The sequence below is a fragment of the Polypterus senegalus genome, chromosome 11, assembly GCF_016835505.1.
Source record: "Polypterus senegalus isolate Bchr_013 chromosome 11, ASM1683550v1, whole genome shotgun sequence".
NCBI classification, from domain to species: domain Eukaryota; kingdom Metazoa; phylum Chordata; class Cladistia; order Polypteriformes; family Polypteridae; genus Polypterus; species Polypterus senegalus.
Window position 1 is genome coordinate 95939284 of NC_053164.1, and position 18610 is coordinate 95957893.

The 18610-nt window shown below is 39.5% G+C and overlaps 1 protein-coding gene across 2 annotated transcripts in view; it reads right to left on the reverse strand.

The window, feature by feature from the left end:
- LOC120539331 (solute carrier family 22 member 6-A-like) overlaps positions 1–18610 on the reverse strand; it is a 54744-nt gene that overhangs the window by 25922 nt on the left and 10212 nt on the right. For both annotated transcript variants that reach the window (XM_039769306.1, XM_039769307.1), the window contains exons 2-3: positions 13050–13153; positions 11229–11383 (exon numbers count right to left, since the gene is read on the reverse strand). In XM_039769306.1, the coding sequence (XP_039625240.1) occupies positions 11229–11383; positions 13050–13153 (259 nt within the window). The remainder of the gene's footprint in view (positions 1–11228; positions 11384–13049; positions 13154–18610) is intronic.

The window sequence follows — 18610 nt, forward strand, 5'->3', positions numbered from 1 at the left end:
CATCTCCTATACTAAAATGATTTGTGTGTGTGTGTTTGAACTTCCAGTTCAAGCTTCTCCCAGTTTTGCCCATGAACCATGCAGCAGTGAGGAGGTATAAAAAATTAACCATGTGGTCCATTTCAGATAGCCACAATAATTTGACAAACAAAAAGAGACCAAAATCCCACAATACATTTTGCTGTGCCAAGAGTTTCACCGGCCACTGAGGATGACTGTGCTAAATTAGAAGAAGCCACCAATTATTACTCTAAAGAAGCCATTAGTATGATGCTTCTGCTTCAAAGAAGTGCAGAATTGTGGTGTATATTTAGGCAGAGAAACATAGCTGTGTGCTGGCCTCAGTCTGACCAGCTGACACAATAAGCAGATTGAATGCACAGTTTGGCCACATATGTTATTAAAATGTTTTACACAAAATGTTCAAAGCAAAGCAAACTCCTGTGGCCTATAGTCATTAAAACTGCTTGGTTTGGAGACCTTAGGAACTGGGGGTAATGATTGACTGTTTATATAGCCCAGGCACAAAACCAAAGCTTAGGAGTCAATTGAAAAAAAACAAATGAAAAACTGGAGAGATCTGCTTCACCTGTTATCGCATCTGGCCCCACTGGCCTGTTTAGTTTTGCCATTTGGCCTACTGACCTGATTCCTCTGCTTCAGTTATGTTGTCTACAAAATCCCAGTAATATTACTGGAAACTTTTACTACTTGTGCATTACAGATACTGAAACTATTAGTTTCATATCTTGTAAAAAAGTCATTTAGCTTATTTGGTAAGTGATTGCAATCCTTATCTACTGGAAAGATCACAATTTTTACAACTCACTCCTATAATTATTTTCAGGCCTTTCTAAACCTGCTCTGGATTGTTATTATTAAATCACCTCTTGATTTCCCCCAAAGCATAGTTTACTTGGTTTAATTGACTTGTTAATTATTTGCTGTAAAACCCTGTGTAAACACATTATTAAAACAGAAACGTTTTTTATATTCTAGTAGTAGATGACAAAATGTAGGCATAAACTATATAATGTATGAGGCCAGAAGTATCAAACAAATACTTTCACAAAAGGTACAAATCTAACACAACAATTGCGCTTTTATTCAAAAATATAACTGCAGAAGCAAAAAGCCGCCTTAACATGCGACATTGACACCCATTTATTATGACATCCTCCGTGGCGCGATAGAATCAGCTGCCGACTGGGAATCAAAAGGTTGCGAGTTTGATCCTGCACCACTCCGTTTTGAGAAGTAAACTGCTCTTAGTCTTACTATTTTAGAATAAAAACATACACTTGATTTCAGTCTGTAACAGCCGGTGTAATTTATGAAACTTCTAAACTTTTTGTGGCATTAAACATGTATTTTTTGAGCATGTCCGTGCCAAATAAATAACATTTGACATTTTGAAGAAATCATTTTATGACATGATTTACCTTTATTTATTTACTTACTGCCTAAAGTCACAAGTAGTGTGCAGAGGGCATGCTCAAAAATGTGTGTAATACCACGAAAAGTGCCTGCTGACACTTTAGTATGCAAGCAATGGTATGTGCATTCTTGCTCCAATGTAGAAGGGAGCTGAGTTTACCTCTGTTACAGCGCGTGAAAACAGCAGTGTCAGATGCGGGGGTGGGGTGTGTTTGGGCTCGTGAACACGGCTGAGATAATAAAACTGACTAAAAAAAAACAAAGTTAACCTTTACAAGTATCATAAATTACACTGGCTGTTACAGACTGAAATCAAGTGTATGTTTTTATTCTAAAATAGTAAGACTAGGAGCAGTTTACTTCTCAAAACGGAGAGGTGCTGGATCAAACTCGCGACCTTTTGATTCCCAGCCGGCAGCTGATTCTATCGCACCACGGAGACAGTCATAAAAATTGGGTGTCAATGTCGCATGTTAAGGCGTCTTTTTGTTTCTGCAGTTATATTTTTGAATAAAAGCGCAATTGTTGTGTTAGATTTGTACCTTTTGTGAAAGTATTTGTTTGATACTTCAGGCTTCATACATTATATAGTTTATGCCTACATTTTGTCATCTACTACTAGAATATAAAAAACGTTTCTGTTTTAACAATGTGTTTACACAGATTACTGTAGAAACGGAACAGACATGAAATGCGTGTGTTCCAAACAACGATCTATTATTTCCACTCTAAAACTCCACTTCACTCCCAGAAAATCAATCAAGGCATGAGCTGGGAGAAGTTTGTGCACGTTCTAAGTCGGTGGGGGGAGGGAATAGCCGGCTGCTTGCAGCCTGATTTTTATCAGCACATTTAGATGACAAAAGACACTGGTGGAGAGCTGTGAACGATTTTAAGAAGTGATTTAAGGTGGGACGGATTTACAAGTTTTTTTCGTAGGCTCTGGTAATTCTAGTGTTAAACCTGGTCTCAGAAAAGTTCATTAGACAGCTTTCAATGTACTTATGGAAGTATCACATAGATGCCCTAACTTCACCTAGTTTATTCCATAAAAACTATGCACTACTAATAATGATTGTAGCACTTTGAGCTACATTATTTGTATGAAAATGTGCTATATAAATAAATGCTGTTGTTGTTGGTAATGGTTGTTTAAATCTGGTCCATCTCAGTCACATTTGATGTCCACCTTTCCATGCTCATAGTTTTTAATTTACCCAAGATGGTAGTAGAACAAAAAACCTTTCAGCACTATTCAATCAATAACTCCTACCCTAATAACATGTACATACTGCAGTTGTTCTCTATAGTCCTCCAGGTCTGCTAAGAAATTTCCTCAAAGTGCTGCTCTCCACCATCCTACATGATGGTGGCTCACTTCTAATCCTTGGGGACCTGGGGCCTCATGTATAAATGGTGTGTATGCACAAAAATGTTGCGTACGCCCGTTTCCACTCTCACATCGTGAAGAATAATAATTAAACTTGGCATAAAACCACACACATTTTCACACCAGCTCAAACCAGTTTTCCGCTCGGTTTTGCAAATTGGTGGCACCCAGCATCAAAGCAGTGCTACTGTTCCTTTGTGGTTTTCCTTTATTTTTTAGATTCACATTTCTGACACGGCTTTATCAAATACACTGAAATTAACTGCATATTGTTTTTTAGTTCAAGGCATAACCATATAATGGTACACAGAATGCCCAAACTATTCCAAATACCACATCTGCTTTAGCGTTGTTACTCTCAGTGCACCACTCAGGGTATTTTAACCAACTGTATCTGAGTGTGGAATCACAGCTATACAGCCACTGATCGGAAAGCTTTACAGCAGATTGTGTCAAGAGTGGAGAGAATTATCTGGGTACTCCTTCTAGCACACACTGCCTCAGCCATGGGCACAGTCTATTTGAACTGCCTTCATTCAAACACTTGAGTCTTTCCTGTATGAAGCTCGCAGTTCAGAAGCAGTTTCATCCCAAGAGCTATAAATGCACTCAATCAGTCCATCAAGTGCTCCTTGTAGATCTGTTTGTACTTATAAGTACAATTACCTCACTGTAAACTTGCATTACAATTGTAATATTGCACAACTTGATCCACTTATGCTTTCATATTTTATATTTTCCATTGCTTTTTATTGTATTACTAGCAAAATACCCGCTGCCTTAAAATTTTTATTAAGAAGAAAATTAAACCTTTTTAAACTGAGGTAAAATATACCAATAATTATTTGTTAAGGATCTCTTTGTATACTACATTGTCAGTTCGGCCCTCCGGTTGTAATATGACCAAGCTGTGCGCTGAGCTTACTCTTGAGCATGCAACATACAGTTGGCCATGTGAAAAGTAATCTTGTCTCAAATCTCACAGCTTGGATTGCTGCTGTCATAATCGGTTTGAGATTCATGGTTTGTTTCAATTACGACAGTATTTGCAGGACTTGTGTTGAAGTGAAATTTGGCATTTGTCAAGCGTTGTAAGCTCACAACCGGTTTCATGAATAACTTCGCATCCAGCTTTTGACAGTTTAAACATTCATAAATATCAAAGTGTCCACTACTGAAATCGTCACCTGTGAATCTATGATGTTTAAGAGGCATTGGCGGTTGTCAAAAGTTGTAAAATATTTGGCCATTTCGTTACACTTGAAAGGGACAACAGAACAATTCAGCGGCAGCCATCAACTCAACTGCAGAACCATAGGTAAAGGGCTTAAGCATTTCACTCTTATAGTGCTCCTGTGTAGTATAATTATCTACTGTACCATCATCAGTCCACACCTTGAACCTGTCCCAGTTATTCAATACATAAGACACAATGTTCCTCCGGATATCAAGAGTGAGCCTGATATGGCCGTGCAATATGTAACAAAGAGAATGGAAAAGGTAGGTGCCATCTCTGGGCATGGAAACCACTCGGTAAGTGACAGTTCTTTGATCGATGGTGATCACCTCAATAGACATGTTAATGGGGGTACGGTTGGAATGATAAAGGAAATGGGTACCTGAACAATGTAAAGTAAGTCTAAAATACCTACACAATAACTACAGTTTTAATAAATGAACAATAAAACAGCGGAGAAGACGTGGATTAAATAAAAAGGCTGTAGTTATCAGCACAGAGACGTGAATCCCGTGACAAAGCAAGAAAGGGAATGTAGAGACCGGAGCGATGGATGGCCTTATATAGGCAGGCAGCCAACAACGTGGGAGGCGTTGGGATGGGGGACCCAACGCCACCTCACACGGTGACCGAGCTGCAGGCTATGGACGTATATATGTACGTAAGTAGGATTCAGTTAGCGTTGGGAACCCGCGTACCAAATTTCTTGAAGATGGGCCCATAAGTAACAAAGACCGTTGGAAAGTTCAATATGGCGGCCGACAGTGACGTCATACCACTGAAATAAGTACGCACATCGGTTTCGGTTAGCGCAGGGAAGCCACCTACTAAATTTTGTGAAGATGGGGCCATAAATAAGAAAGTTCAACATGGTGAACATTGTTGACCGTTATGAGCGTTACGCGTACAATTTTGAAATGAAACCTGCTTAACTTTTGTAAGTAAGCTGTAAGGAATGAGCCTGCCAAATTTCAGCCTTCTACCTATACGGGAAGTTGGAGAATTAGTGATGAGTGAGTGAGTCAGTCAGTCAGTCATTGAGGGCTTTGCCTTTTATTAGTATAGATTATTATTATTATTATTATTATAATTATCGTTGTTATTTTACCATTTTATAGGAGAATAAGTTTATGGAGGATTTGCGTATTGAATCTCATTGTACCATACAATATTAATGAAGGAATTCAATTCAGTTTAATAGAAGAGAGAGCATATTTACAGATGGCGACAATTGGTTTCTAAGTCGATTTAGGTTTCCAGGCGCTATCTTCTTGGAGCTCTTGATATCATTTTTAAGATGAAATGCAGTAGAGTATATATATTACATTATACAGACACATTTTAACTTAATTTAAATAATATGTACTGTTAAGAATTAAACGTGTGGACACAGTAGACAGTGGTAGCAATGAACTGGCGTCCCGTTCAGGGATTATTCCTGCCTCACACTGTATGCTTGCTGGGACTGGCACGACATTGGATGGATGGATAGATGGATGGAATAATTAAACATGATGATATTTCAATGTTCCTTATAAGTTCTGAAGATTCTGCGTTCTGAGTTTACAGATGGCTTGACTTTTATTAAACAGTTGATTATGTGGCATTTGGTTACTTTGAGAAAGAAAAGGAATGACTTTTGAAAGAGACTGTACTGTTGCAATAAATTATTTAATCGAGGATCGTGCATTGTGCAGCAAGCATCTTGCAGGAGGCAAAAACAATCTCTGGACATGGCGCCAGCTCGTCACTACCACTGTGCCAACATGCCCCCATATTTTATACGTGGTTTAATTCCTATTATCATGAAAATGATATCAAGTAAACATCTTAGTATTTAAATTGTTCATATTGCTGTAACATCATGAATGTAATGTATTCTGGGTCCTGTTGGTCCCATTTAAGTAGCACAAAGTCATTCACATACACATAGAGCACACAGAAGAGAACATAGAATATGCAGCATTTAACATGTTACTTTAGTTACGATTGGATTTGAGAAACTAGTAAACGATTTTAAGATGAAGTTTATGATGTTCTACTTTAATGACAAAATTAACTATGTTATTAAAGTGGAAATTTCAAGATTAAAGTTGACATTGCAATATTTTTTCCCCACTGTGTGCCTTTTTTTTCTCTGTACCCTAATACACTTCCATATGACACTCAGACAGGGTTAGCAACACCAAAGACACACATTGCTTGTCCTCTGCTTCCACCTTCTTTCTCACTCCTGCCACCCAGTTTGGTCCCTCCCAAGCACATCACAACACTCTCCATTTTCTCATAACTTTGCATCACTTTTTCCATTTTCCTCTCCAGTCTCCCCATACTTGTTCACTTGACCCAATCCTCTCACATCACCACAGTCTATTTGCCACTCACTCATTTCTGTACTCACACATACCCTCAACAGCTCACTCACTCTTCCCAATGTCTTCAAATAGGCCTTAACATCTCCTCTACTTAATAGCTCTCACACAACCCATCTCAAGTAGTCAATTCCAGACCAGTTTCTCTTCTTTCATTTTTGTCCAAAAGTCTTCAATGTGCTGTCTTTAACCAAGTCTAATCTTTCTTTTGAAAGAACAGATTCCTTGACCCATACCAGACTGGGTTTCAACTGGGGTCATACCACCAAAATGACTTAGCTGACTGTTGTTGACATACTACAGCTGGCTAGCTACTACTATGCCATCTGTTTTAAACCTCTATTTGCCACTCACTCTTACATAGGTGTCACTGAAACTGTCCTCAGATTTTATGCCTACCTTCTGTGCAGAACCTACTAGGTGTCCTAGAGAAGAGAATTGTCAAAGTTGTATCAGGCAAGCACAATAGTGCGTCATGGATCAGTACCGGGTCCTCTCTTCTCCTTGAACACCAGATGGACTTCCAGCAGCACTTACGGGTGCGATGGAAGTGCTGTGCTCCAGGGATCAGCGTCTGCTGCAGCACCCCTGGACCCCAACAGGGCTATATCAAACTCCAACTCTCATGGAGTCCTGCAGGAGTCCAAAGCACTGTTGTCATCCAGGGCGGCTGCCACCTATCATTCCGGGGGAGGTACTGGCCACATCTCCTCGCCTCTTCCTTCCGGCGTGGAGGATGACCCCAGTTGTCCACAACAATATCCAGACTTTGTTATCTATATTTTCTTTTATAATTCTTTCTACTGGAATTATTATTCTTTATTATACACCATGTTCCTTTTAAATTTCTATACTTTTTCTTTATATCTAGAGTGAATTAATAAATTGAAAATTAAGAAACCTGTACGGGGAGTAGAGATTGTTCCTCGAAAGAAGAGACAACTGTGTTAAAAGCAGGGCATATTGTTTGGTTGGTAAGTGGCATAACCAGAAGAGTTGCACTTTTAATTGTGCACAGTTATACTCTATGTTCGTCAGTGCTGGTGATAAGTAAGTTCTTAAGTAGAGACTCCAACAGAATATTGTGATATACAGTGCATTCGAAAAGTATTCACAGCGCATCACTTTTTCCACATTTTGTTATGTTACAGTCTTATTCCAAAATGGATTAAATTAATTTTTTCCTCAAAATTCTATACACAACACCCCATAATGAATAAAGTTTACTTGAGATTTTTGCAAATTTACTAAAAATAAAAAAATTCAGAAAGTACATGTACATAAGTATTCACAGCCTTTGCCATGAAGCTCAAAATTGAGCTCAGGTGCATCCTGTTTCCCCTGATCATCCTTAAGATGTTTCTGCAGCTTAATTGGAGTCCACCTGTGGCAAATTCAGTTGATTGGACATGATTTGGTAAGGTACACACCTGTCTATATAAGGTCCCACAGTTGACAGTTCATGTCAGAGCACAAACCAAGCATGAAGTCAAAGGAATTGTCTGTAGACCTCCGAGACAGGGTTGTCTCAAGGCACAAATCTGGGGAAGGTTACAGAAAAATTTCTGCTGCTTTGAAGGTCCCATTGAGTACAGTGGCCTCCATCATCCGTAAGTGAAAGGCGCTACATGACTGCTATGGTATAGAAATAACATTTTGTATGTGATCCTCCAAATTTCTGTCTGACAACATTGCACTATGTGCCTGTGATTTAAGAGAAAAATTATTCTGAGAAATGTGGACGCTGCCATTCTGTGCTTAACGGGCAGAAGGTCCAAACAATTCCCGAGTCCAATACTTTACATGAAGAGGTCGGTACATGTTGTTAAAAGAATTCATCACAAAAGCAACCTTGAATGTTGCAGGGTTTTAGTGACCCGAACTCACCTTAAGGGACAGTAAGTCTTGCTTCGAAGGTGCCGATCACACACATTCGCAAAGATTTCCACTCTCCAAGGAGCCAACGGGGCACTTGAAGTATCACAAACAGTGCGAGAAGAGAGGGTGCTGCCCAAAACTGCGAAGCTGTCGACCCGGTGGAGGAGCCCGACATTCCACGCCTTTCAGCATCCACTTTGTTCTCACGACCCGTCACCGCTGAAGGCGGTCTTGTCTTCATATTGTTTACAGCTCGGCGCAGTTAAAAAGTGGAAAGATGCAAAGCTGTTTTCCTCATCTCTTCTACTATCAAGTACTGGCAATTAAAAAAAGTTACAATGTGGCAGTTTCCGCGACAGTGACATGGACGAATAAATAAAACTTCTCTGTCAGAACGTGCCTGGTGGCGGACAGCTCAGTGCTGGAGTCCAGATAGGAGGGCTGGGAGAGAGCGACGCGGGGCGCACTTCTATGGGATAGATCGGCATGTTTGTATTTATTTCTTTTCAATATCAGTAAAATAACTCTCACACAACTAATAACAATTCGTAAAGACGATATAAAAATGGCATCCACAAATGAAGTGACTAGTTCCTGTACTATAATATGTTTTGTGGTCATACGTAATTCCTGTTTCGCGTGGTCATACATAATTTCCATTTCATACGTGAAAAGAATGTTATATATATATATATATATATAGATATGTTGTTGTTGGGTATTTTGATTTGCACTTGTAGTGTACAATTTCCCCGGCAGGACTTAATGGTATCTAACTATTATTAGGTAGGCCGATCCAGGTAATGAAAAGGGCTTTATAAGTACAGTTGTGACCGCAAGAGAGGGAGGATGGTTTGGAGAGAATTAAGAGGGGTTAGGTAGTGCCAGGAATGCCAGACTAAGAGGTGCCTGGTGGCTGAGCTGTTGGTTGCTGTAAAGGAGTGTGTTAGGCTCCTGAGAACCAAAAACGACTCCTGAGATTTTTTTTGGAGGAGTTGTACTTGTGACCCGTGCTGAAACAGAGTCCAGTTTTGTATTATTTTAAGGGTGCTGATGGTCTTGCATGGGCTGGAATTGATTATATATATATTAGGGTAAGAGCATCTGTGTTTTCCAATTTCTATTTTTCGTCCTTTTTTTTTTCTCTTCATAATTTGCTTTTGTCTTGTCACAGGATTATTGATACGTTTTTCTGCATCCCTTTTTACATCAACAACTGTTTTTTTCACTACTTTATCATGGAATAATAAAATTTCCTTTGGTTTTGAACATCTGCCTCTCTCGAGCCTCTCTTATTACCCCCTCAGTCCTGGTCGGTCCCAAACTACTAGCAGGCCATCTATTTTAGTAGATGACTTGTGACAGCAGATGTACCTATAAATGTTGGCAAACCACTGCTGATGAATCAAAACACAGTAGCACATTCTAGCTTTAGCCAGTCATGATTGGAATATGTCCTTCTTTAAGCAGCCTTCTTTAAGTTCAAGTTTGCGATGCTGTTCTACAAAGTAGTCAATGGATGAGCACCTGTATACTGTATATGACGGCATTCTTTAGGTCCTATGCTCCTTCTTTCCCACTCCTGTCTGCTAATGAACAGCATCTGGCGATAGCACTTCTACGTGGCACCACAGCTCAGTCTGGACTCTTTTCATGTGTAGCTCCAAGCTGCTGAAGCTGTGGTTAAGAAGCATTTGAAGATCTCTTGTTCTGTGAATGTCTATGTAATTGATAATGGTATTAGTGCTAGGTTCATTGTAGCGAAGAAAAGAGAAATTAGTCTTGAATTGCTCTGTTTGGTTTAAAGATTTCCACTTGATGACCATGTTTGTAACCTTGTCTTTTAACACTTGTTCCAAACAATCCCCAGACTGGAGTTTACTCAATTATGTTGACCTCTTTTGTAAATTGTTTTGGATAAAACCCTCTCCTACTTGAGTAAATGTAATTCTATGGTCATTCAATCTAATATAATCACAAACTATCAGAATTACTTCAGAAGAAATGAACATTTCTTATGTTTTCTGAAGTAGAGGAATCTGAGTAGTCCACAAAACAAGACACACTTCTAAGCATGATCCTAGAAACAACACAGACAGCTGCTCTATAAAGTTGTAGTAATGTTTGACTACAATTAGAGCAAAAGTACTTGGACTGTACCTGGACTGTCATTTCATGCTTTATGCACTTGTTCATCTATCATGTGTTGTTTTCTAAAAGACGGCAAGAATTCAGAGCAGCATGTCAGATCCACAATCGCCATTCTGGGATATCAGGTTGAGGATCCCATTCAGAATCCCACATGTCTGAGGCACTTTCTTCACACACTGCCGCAACATGCAACCTCAGGAATATTGTTAATGTTAAACAAATGCTTCACTGAGAGTACAGAAACAGGGTTGTTAACTTGTTAATGGCAGATCTCACACAAACATTAGTAAGGTTGTCTTCACACAGGGAAACGCAGTCACATGGAAGAAGTTAGCAAGTAGTGTGGAAGACAGCAGGTCTCTAGGGGACTTAAAATTCGACATAATGCTGAGGAATTAAGTAATTAGAACAGTTGAACTTTATCAGACAGAACAGCATATTCTGGTCTAATGTATATATGAGACATTTAATTTCAGGTTCAATTTACGCAATGTAAATTTAAAAAGCCTCTAAAAAGAAAAATCTGCTCTAATTTTTGATTAATTTAATTTGATCAATGACTTGGAAGCTAAAGTTTCTTTTCCATTTCTACCTTATTAGTGCTTCAAATCCTTCACAATATAGGTAGGTCAATCTATCACTGTGAAAATCATCTACTATGCACAGCAGTGGACTGTCTTAAAATGTCTTTGGTGGGCTCACTGCCGTTACTTTTACTGAAATGATAGAAAATATAAATTGGATGTCTGTAACAACTACTCACTCAGACACACTGCATTAAGCACTGCTCCAGAAACAGCCATGCCAGTCAAGAAACGTAAAGTGCAGAAGATTTCAAAGGAAGGAGAGAAGGATGTGCAGGTACCAACCACTCCTACCTGCAAGTATGACCAAGTTAGAATTGTCCTCCTGCCAAACCTAACAAAATGAAAGGAAACCGAAGTTATTCTTCTCATCTCAGACTGTTAATTGTGCAGTAACAATAATGGACAGATGTACAGTAGGTGAATGGCTCTAATACAAGGTACTGCTGGGGTATCAGGGTGATGCAGAGGTTAGTACTAGCAGTTGTGATCTTGTCACATGTACAGAGCACAATGAAATCTTCACTCGGGTGTTCAACTAACAGGAATGTTTTTAAGATATTCAGCAGATGTGGAGCAGATGGCTGAAATGACAATAAAGGTGTCTTTCATGAAAACACAAAGATAAGATGGCACCACCAGACAGCAGATGGAATGAGGGCAACAAACTTTAGGAAGTCTGTCTTCATGCAGGGAACTGCAGACACATAGAAGAAGTTAGCAAGTTGTGTGGTAGGCAGTGGGACTCTAGGGGACTCAAGACTCGATTTGATGCTCTTATGGAGAAATTAAGAGAAGTAGAATTGGTCAGACGGAAAAGTCTCTTCTGTTCTAATGTGCATATGAGACATTTAATATCAGGGTCGATTTGCACAGTGTATATTCAAAAAACACGCAAAGAGAAAAATCTGCTCTAATTTTTAATTAATGTAATTTGATTGAATGACTTAGAAGATAAAGTTTCTTTCTATTCCTCGGTACCTTATTAGTACTTCAAATCCTACATGATTCAGGCTAACTGACACGTGGTACGGTCAATGATAACAATCTGTCACTGTGAAAATCATCTGATATGCACAGCAGTTGACTGCCTTAAAATGTCTTTGGTGGACTCACTGCCATTACCTTTACCCCTGCAGTTACCTTTACTGGGAAGGTAGAAAATAAAAACCGTATGTCTATAATGACTACTCAGTCTTACTTAGTTTGAATGAGGGGTCATCACCATCTAAGTGGCATTCCCTTATTCTTCTAATACAGTTTTTAACTAGGAAATACTGTTTCCTGCTTCTGTAAAGCCACATGTCACTTTGGAGTGGTCAGAGGTGGCTTAACAGAGACACATTTCTGTTGATATTACACATTTAGTATAAGGCCTGTGAACCTTTCATGTTAATTTTACCATCATGTCAGTATACCACACTGCACTGAGATGAATAACAAATCTAGTGATGCTTTAGAAGTCTTATGAAGAGCAAATGATGCCTTTGTTAAGGTCTTCTTTCATAAGAGGAAATAAGTAGTACAGTGCATTTTTGCAGTATGTAAACTAAAGTGTTTCCTACTGTTTCTTTAAATACTTCTGGACTAGCTAGCATCAGTTTCCGGATATATACAGTATGTGTGATTATCTAAAGGAGTTTTTCTTTATTTACATTACTGGAGAAGGTTTTCATGTTCAGAATATGTCTACAGAAAGATATTTTTATCTTTATGAGACTGAGGAATGTACAACATAGCTCATTTGACATACCACCTAAATTTGGAAGTACAAATTTCATTTAGAAAACACATCCTGAGTCATTACATTGAATAGATTGTATGGCTTAAAATGTAAACACGTTAGATGTTGGACCTTATGATACATCCATCAGTTTTTTTGTTTTTTTTTGACTGCTTCCCTGCATATTTTCCTTCAAAGCTCCGTGTTAAACCTCAATAAATATAATATAATTAGCTACCTGCTATGCATTGCATTAGTTTCTCTTGCTCTCACTTACTTATCTGAGAGGCTGCCAAAGATGAGCGCTCCAAGCAAAACACCCCCCATGTAGATACTCTGGCTCATCTGTCTCAAATGGCGCAGGTCACAAACCAGGTTCCACTATTTAGAACAAAAAGAAAAGAAAAGAAAAAGATTGGTTACATGATAACAAAGGATAGGAACTCCAAGAGATGAACACTGTTAGGAATGAGAAGGATGACTTGAATGGCCTGAATGTTGCTGAAGGTTTTGCAAGAGGATCCAAAAGAATCCCACTGTATATCAAGCTGGAGAAATCCTTAAAAACCCAGCCAAGCCCCCACAGGACACAACTCTGTCAAGAAAACAAGAACTTCTGAGCTGTCCCTTAAATAGCCTCACTGCGTCAGTGTGCCGATTTACTATAACTTAAGAATTTACAAGTAAGCATGCTCTGAATATGCGCAAAACAGGCAGAACTCTTTTTACAAGTCTGTGAATTTCGATCACTCACATGAGCAAACTTCACTTCTACTTATGTGGGGTTGTTCCTCATGAGAAGACCAGGGGCCTCATGTATAAATGGTGCATACGCACAAAAATATTATGTACGAACGTTTTCACGCTCAAATTGCGATGCATAAAACTTAAACATGGCGTAAAGCCACGCACATTTTCACGGTAGCTCATAGCCTGGCGTACTCAAGTTCTGCGCTTGGTTTTGCAGACTGGCGGCACCCAGCGTAAAAGCAGTGCTACTGTTCCAGTGTAATTTCCTTTTCTTTTTTAGATCCACATCCCTGACGCGGCTTTATAATACACTACAAAGAAATTAACTGCATATTGTTTATTAGTTCAATGTATCTGATTGTAATTAACCAGTAACAATATAATGGTCCAGGGAATAGCCAAACTATTCTAAATACCATAGCTGCTTTAGCGTTGTTACTCTCACTGCACCTTCTTCTTCTTCTTTCAGCTGCTCCCGTTAGGAGTTGCCACAGTGGATCATCTTTTTCCATATTACTCTCACTGTACCACTCGGAGTATTTATATCACTGTATCTGAGTGGGAATCACAGCTCTACAGCAGCTGATAGGAAAGAGAATTATCGGTATACAACATCTAGCACACGCTGCCTCAGCCATGCTATCTATTAAAGTGCTCTTCAGAGCCTTTCCTCGCGGTTCAGAAACAGTTTCATCCCAAGAACTATAAACGCACTCAATCAGTCCATCAAGTGCTCCTTGTAGAACTGTTTGTACTTATTAGTACAATTACTTCACTGTAAACTTATAATACAGTTCTAATATTGCACAAACTGAGCCACTTTATAAAGCACGTATTTATATATGATGACGATATCGTTTTTAAGATGAAATGCAGCAATATAAAACTTTAACTTAGTTTAAATAATTTATATTGTTAATAAATAAACATGTGTGGACACGGTGTTGCAGCACTAGCAAGGAGCTGGCACTCTGTTCACAGATTGTTCCTGCCTCATTCTGTATTCTTGCTGGGGCTGGCACGATACTGGATGGATAGATGGATAGTATAATAAAAACATGTACTACAAAGATATTTCAATGTTCCTTAAAAGTTTTGAAGAATCTATGTTGGCGCAGGCCACCACCACAAAGAAACCGGAAAAAGAAACAGAAAAGAGAGTAGGGGTCAGTACGGATTTTAGAGCCACCATGAATAGTTATTATGAGGAAATTGAACATATAGAGTATCAGGATTAAGTTAAATTAAGATTAAATTGAAGTTATAGAAAGGCCATGTTAAAGTAATGTGTTTTCAGCAGTGTTTTAAATTGCTCTACTGTATCAGCCTGGCGAATTCCTATTGGCAGGCTATTCCAGATTTTAGGTGCATAGCAGCAGAAGGCCGCCTCACCACTTCTTTTAAGTTTTGTTCTTGGAATTCTAAGGAGACACTCATTTGAGGATCTGAGGTTACGATTTGGAATATAAGGTGTCAGACATTCCGATATATACGATAGGGCGAGATTATTTAAGGCTTTATAAACCATAAGCAGAATTTTAAAGTCAATTCTGAATGACACAGGTAACCAGTGTAGTGACATCAAAACTGGAGAAATGTGTTCGGATTTTCTTTTCCTAGTTAGGATTCTAGCAGCTGCATTCTGCACTAGTTGCAACCGATTATGTCTTTTTTGGGTAGTCCTGAGAGGAGTGGGTTGCAGTAATCTAGTCGACTGAAAACAAACGCTTGAACTAATTTCTCAGCATCTTTCAGTGATATAAGAGGTCTAACTTTACTTATGTTTCTTAAGTGATATAATGCTGTCCTAATGATCTGATTAATATGTGATTTAAAATTCAGATTACAGTCAACAATTACCCCTAAGCTTTTTACCTCCGTCTTGACTTTTAATCCTAATGTATCCAGTTTATTTCTAATAGCCTCATTGTATCCATTATTGCTGATCACTAAGATTTCAGTTTTCTCTTTATTTAACTTGAGAAAATTACTATTCATCCATTCTGAGATACAAGTCAGACATTGTGTTAGTGAATCAATAGAATCGGGGTCATCAGGAGCTATTGATAAGTACAGCTGTGTGTCATCAGCATAGCTGTGGTAGCTCACGTTGTGCCATGAGATAATCTGACCTAACGGAAGCATGTAGATTGAGAAGAGCAGCGGACCCAGGACAGAGCCTTGTGGAACACCATATCGGATATCATGTGTCTTTGAGTTGTAATTCCCACAACTAACAAAAAATTTTCTCCCTGTCAGGTAGGATTCAAACCAATTTAAGACACTGCCAGAGAGGCCCACCCATTGACTAAGGCGATTTCTAAGAATGTTGTGATCAATGGTGTCAAATGCAGCACTCAGATCGAGGAGGATGAGAACAGATAAATGTCCTCTGTCTGCATTTACACGCAAGTCATTTACTACTTTAACGAGTGCAGTTTCTGTACTGGGATTTGTTCTAAAACCCGACTGAAATTTATCAAGAATAGCATGTTTATTGAGGTGGTCATTTAACTGCATAATGACTGCCTTCTCCAGAACTTTACTTAAGAAAGGCAGGTTAGAGATGGGTCTAAAATTTTCAAGAGCCGAGGGGTCAAGATTATGTTTCTTAAGTAGGGGTTTAACTACAGCAGTCTTAAGACAGTCTGGGAAGACCCCAGTATCTAGTGACAAATTTACTATTTCCAGAACATTATCAGTTAGTACGCCTGATACTTCTTTGAAAAACTTCGTTGGTATTGGATCAAGGATGCAGGTGGAGGGTTTTAATTGAGAGATTATTTTCTTCAAATCGGGTAAATCCATCCTAGTGAATGAGTTTAATTTGTTTATAACTGGATGCTGGGGTTTAGGAGGATCCTTAGTGTTGGAGGGATATACTATGTTATTTCTAATATCATTAATTTTTTGATTGAAAAATACAGCGATAGCCTCACAGGTTTTACTGGAAGTACTTAGGAGGCATTCCTTTGAGTTATCTGGGTTTAGTAGGCGATCAATTGTAGAAAAAATGAATGTATGAATCTGCATATTACCTCACGTGATGTTAGGGCATTCAAACTTTCAAAATTCAAGAAATGATTGGTTGTGACTTACTCAAATCATCGCTATTGCAAAGCTGCATTTTAGATGTAATGTTACCAACACTTTCATTTCAGCTGACATCGAATGGCTTTCCCATGTAGAAGGAGTGATCACATAATGTACAAGATTTGTTACGAATATTATTCCATCTCTATCAGAAACATATCTTTTTATAAGTTCGTTGTTGTCCAGCATTTCCAAAACATTCTACCTTTCCTGGGATGTGTGTGCCAATCTCTGCCTGAATGCCATCTTCTGACAGCTAATAGCAAATCAAGTTACAAGAACTTTCCTAGTCAGTCATTATTCAACCTGTTATATCCTAACACAGGGTCACAGGGGTCTGCTGGAGCCAATCCCAGCACAAGGCAGGAATAAATCCAGAGTGCATACACACACACCAAGGACAATTTAGTATCGCCAATGCACCTAACCTACATGTCTTTGGACTGTGGAAGGAACCAGTGCACCCCGAGGAGGAAACCTATGCAGACACAGGGAGAACATGCAAACTCCATGCAAGGAGGACCCAGGAAGCGCACCCAGGTCTCCTTACTGTGAGGCAGCAGCACTATCCACTGCGCCACCATGCTGTCCTGGAGAACTTTCCTAAATTAGGAAAATTAGTAACGTGTTTTAGCTGCTACTCATAAGAGTAGAACCCAAATTTGCCTCTGTGATATTTTTGAGCCAATTTGGACTGTTTTCCTACTCTGAGACTCTTAAATATGAGCATAGATCTGATTATGATAGCCATATTGAGTCAAGTTTTTCCAGCCATTTATTTATATGTGACACCAAGTGAAATATGGACCGTCATAATATCAGCAGATATCGCTCCAGAGTGGAGCTCCAAAGCAGGAAGTTCTATTCCACTGTCCAACTAAACACAAGGGAAATGGACCATTCCCATTTGAAAATGTGACGCTATGTGTTTTATGCTGATCGATTATCCAAGAGTAGCAATAAAAAGACTGTGTTTTAGCAAAAAGCAGCTGAGGTTTTTGTTAAATGTGTTCTAGACAGGAGTAGTAACAAAAAAAGAGAAAGGACTTGTCTAGCCTCCCAGCTCACCAATTACTAACCTCTAATAATTTGATGGAACCCTTTCAATTTGGTTTCTGGGTGCAGCACAGCTGTGAAACTGCTCTGCTATGGGTAACCAATGATTTGCTTATGGCAGCAGAATCTGGACAAACCAGCATATTAATTCTATTAGACCTCAGTGCAGCATTTGACACTGTCAGACATGACATTCTACTGTCCAGAATGGAGAACATGCTGGGTATCTCTGGCACTGCCCTCCAGTGGTTCAAGTCCGATCTGACTGATAGGCAAGAGTTTGTTAGTCTTGGTAACAACAGATCCAGCTCAGCGCCAGTCACACAAGGAGTTCCTCAGGGCTCTGTCCTCAGCCCTCTTCTCTTCTGTATTTATATGCTTCCCCTTGGCCATATTATTCGTAACTATGGACTGGGTTATCATCTTTATGCAGATGATACTCAACTCTACTTCAATGTTAAAAGTGGAACTTCATCAGAGCTTTTTCAGCTCACAACCTGCCTCAGTGAAATTAACACCTGGATGGAGCAGAACTCTTTAAAATTAAATTGCGACAAAACTGCACTCCTGCAAATTGGAACTAAAATGCAACTTAATAGGGCGGCACGGTGGCGCAGTGGTAGCGCTGCTGCCTTGCAGTTAGGAGACCTGGGTTCGCTTCCCGGGTCCTCCCTGCGTGGAGTTTGCATGTTCTCCCGTGTCTGCGTGGGTTTCCTCCGGGCGCTCCGGTTTCCTCCCACAATCCAAAGACATGCAGGTTCGGTGGATTGGCGATTCTAAATTGGCCCGTGGGTGTGTTTGTGTGTGTCCTGCGGTGGGTTGGCACCCTGCCCAGGATTGGTTCCTGCCTTGTGCCCTGTGTTGGCTGGGATTGGCTCCAGCAGACCCCCGTGACCCTGTATTTGGATTCAGCGGGTTAGGAAATGGATGGATGGATGC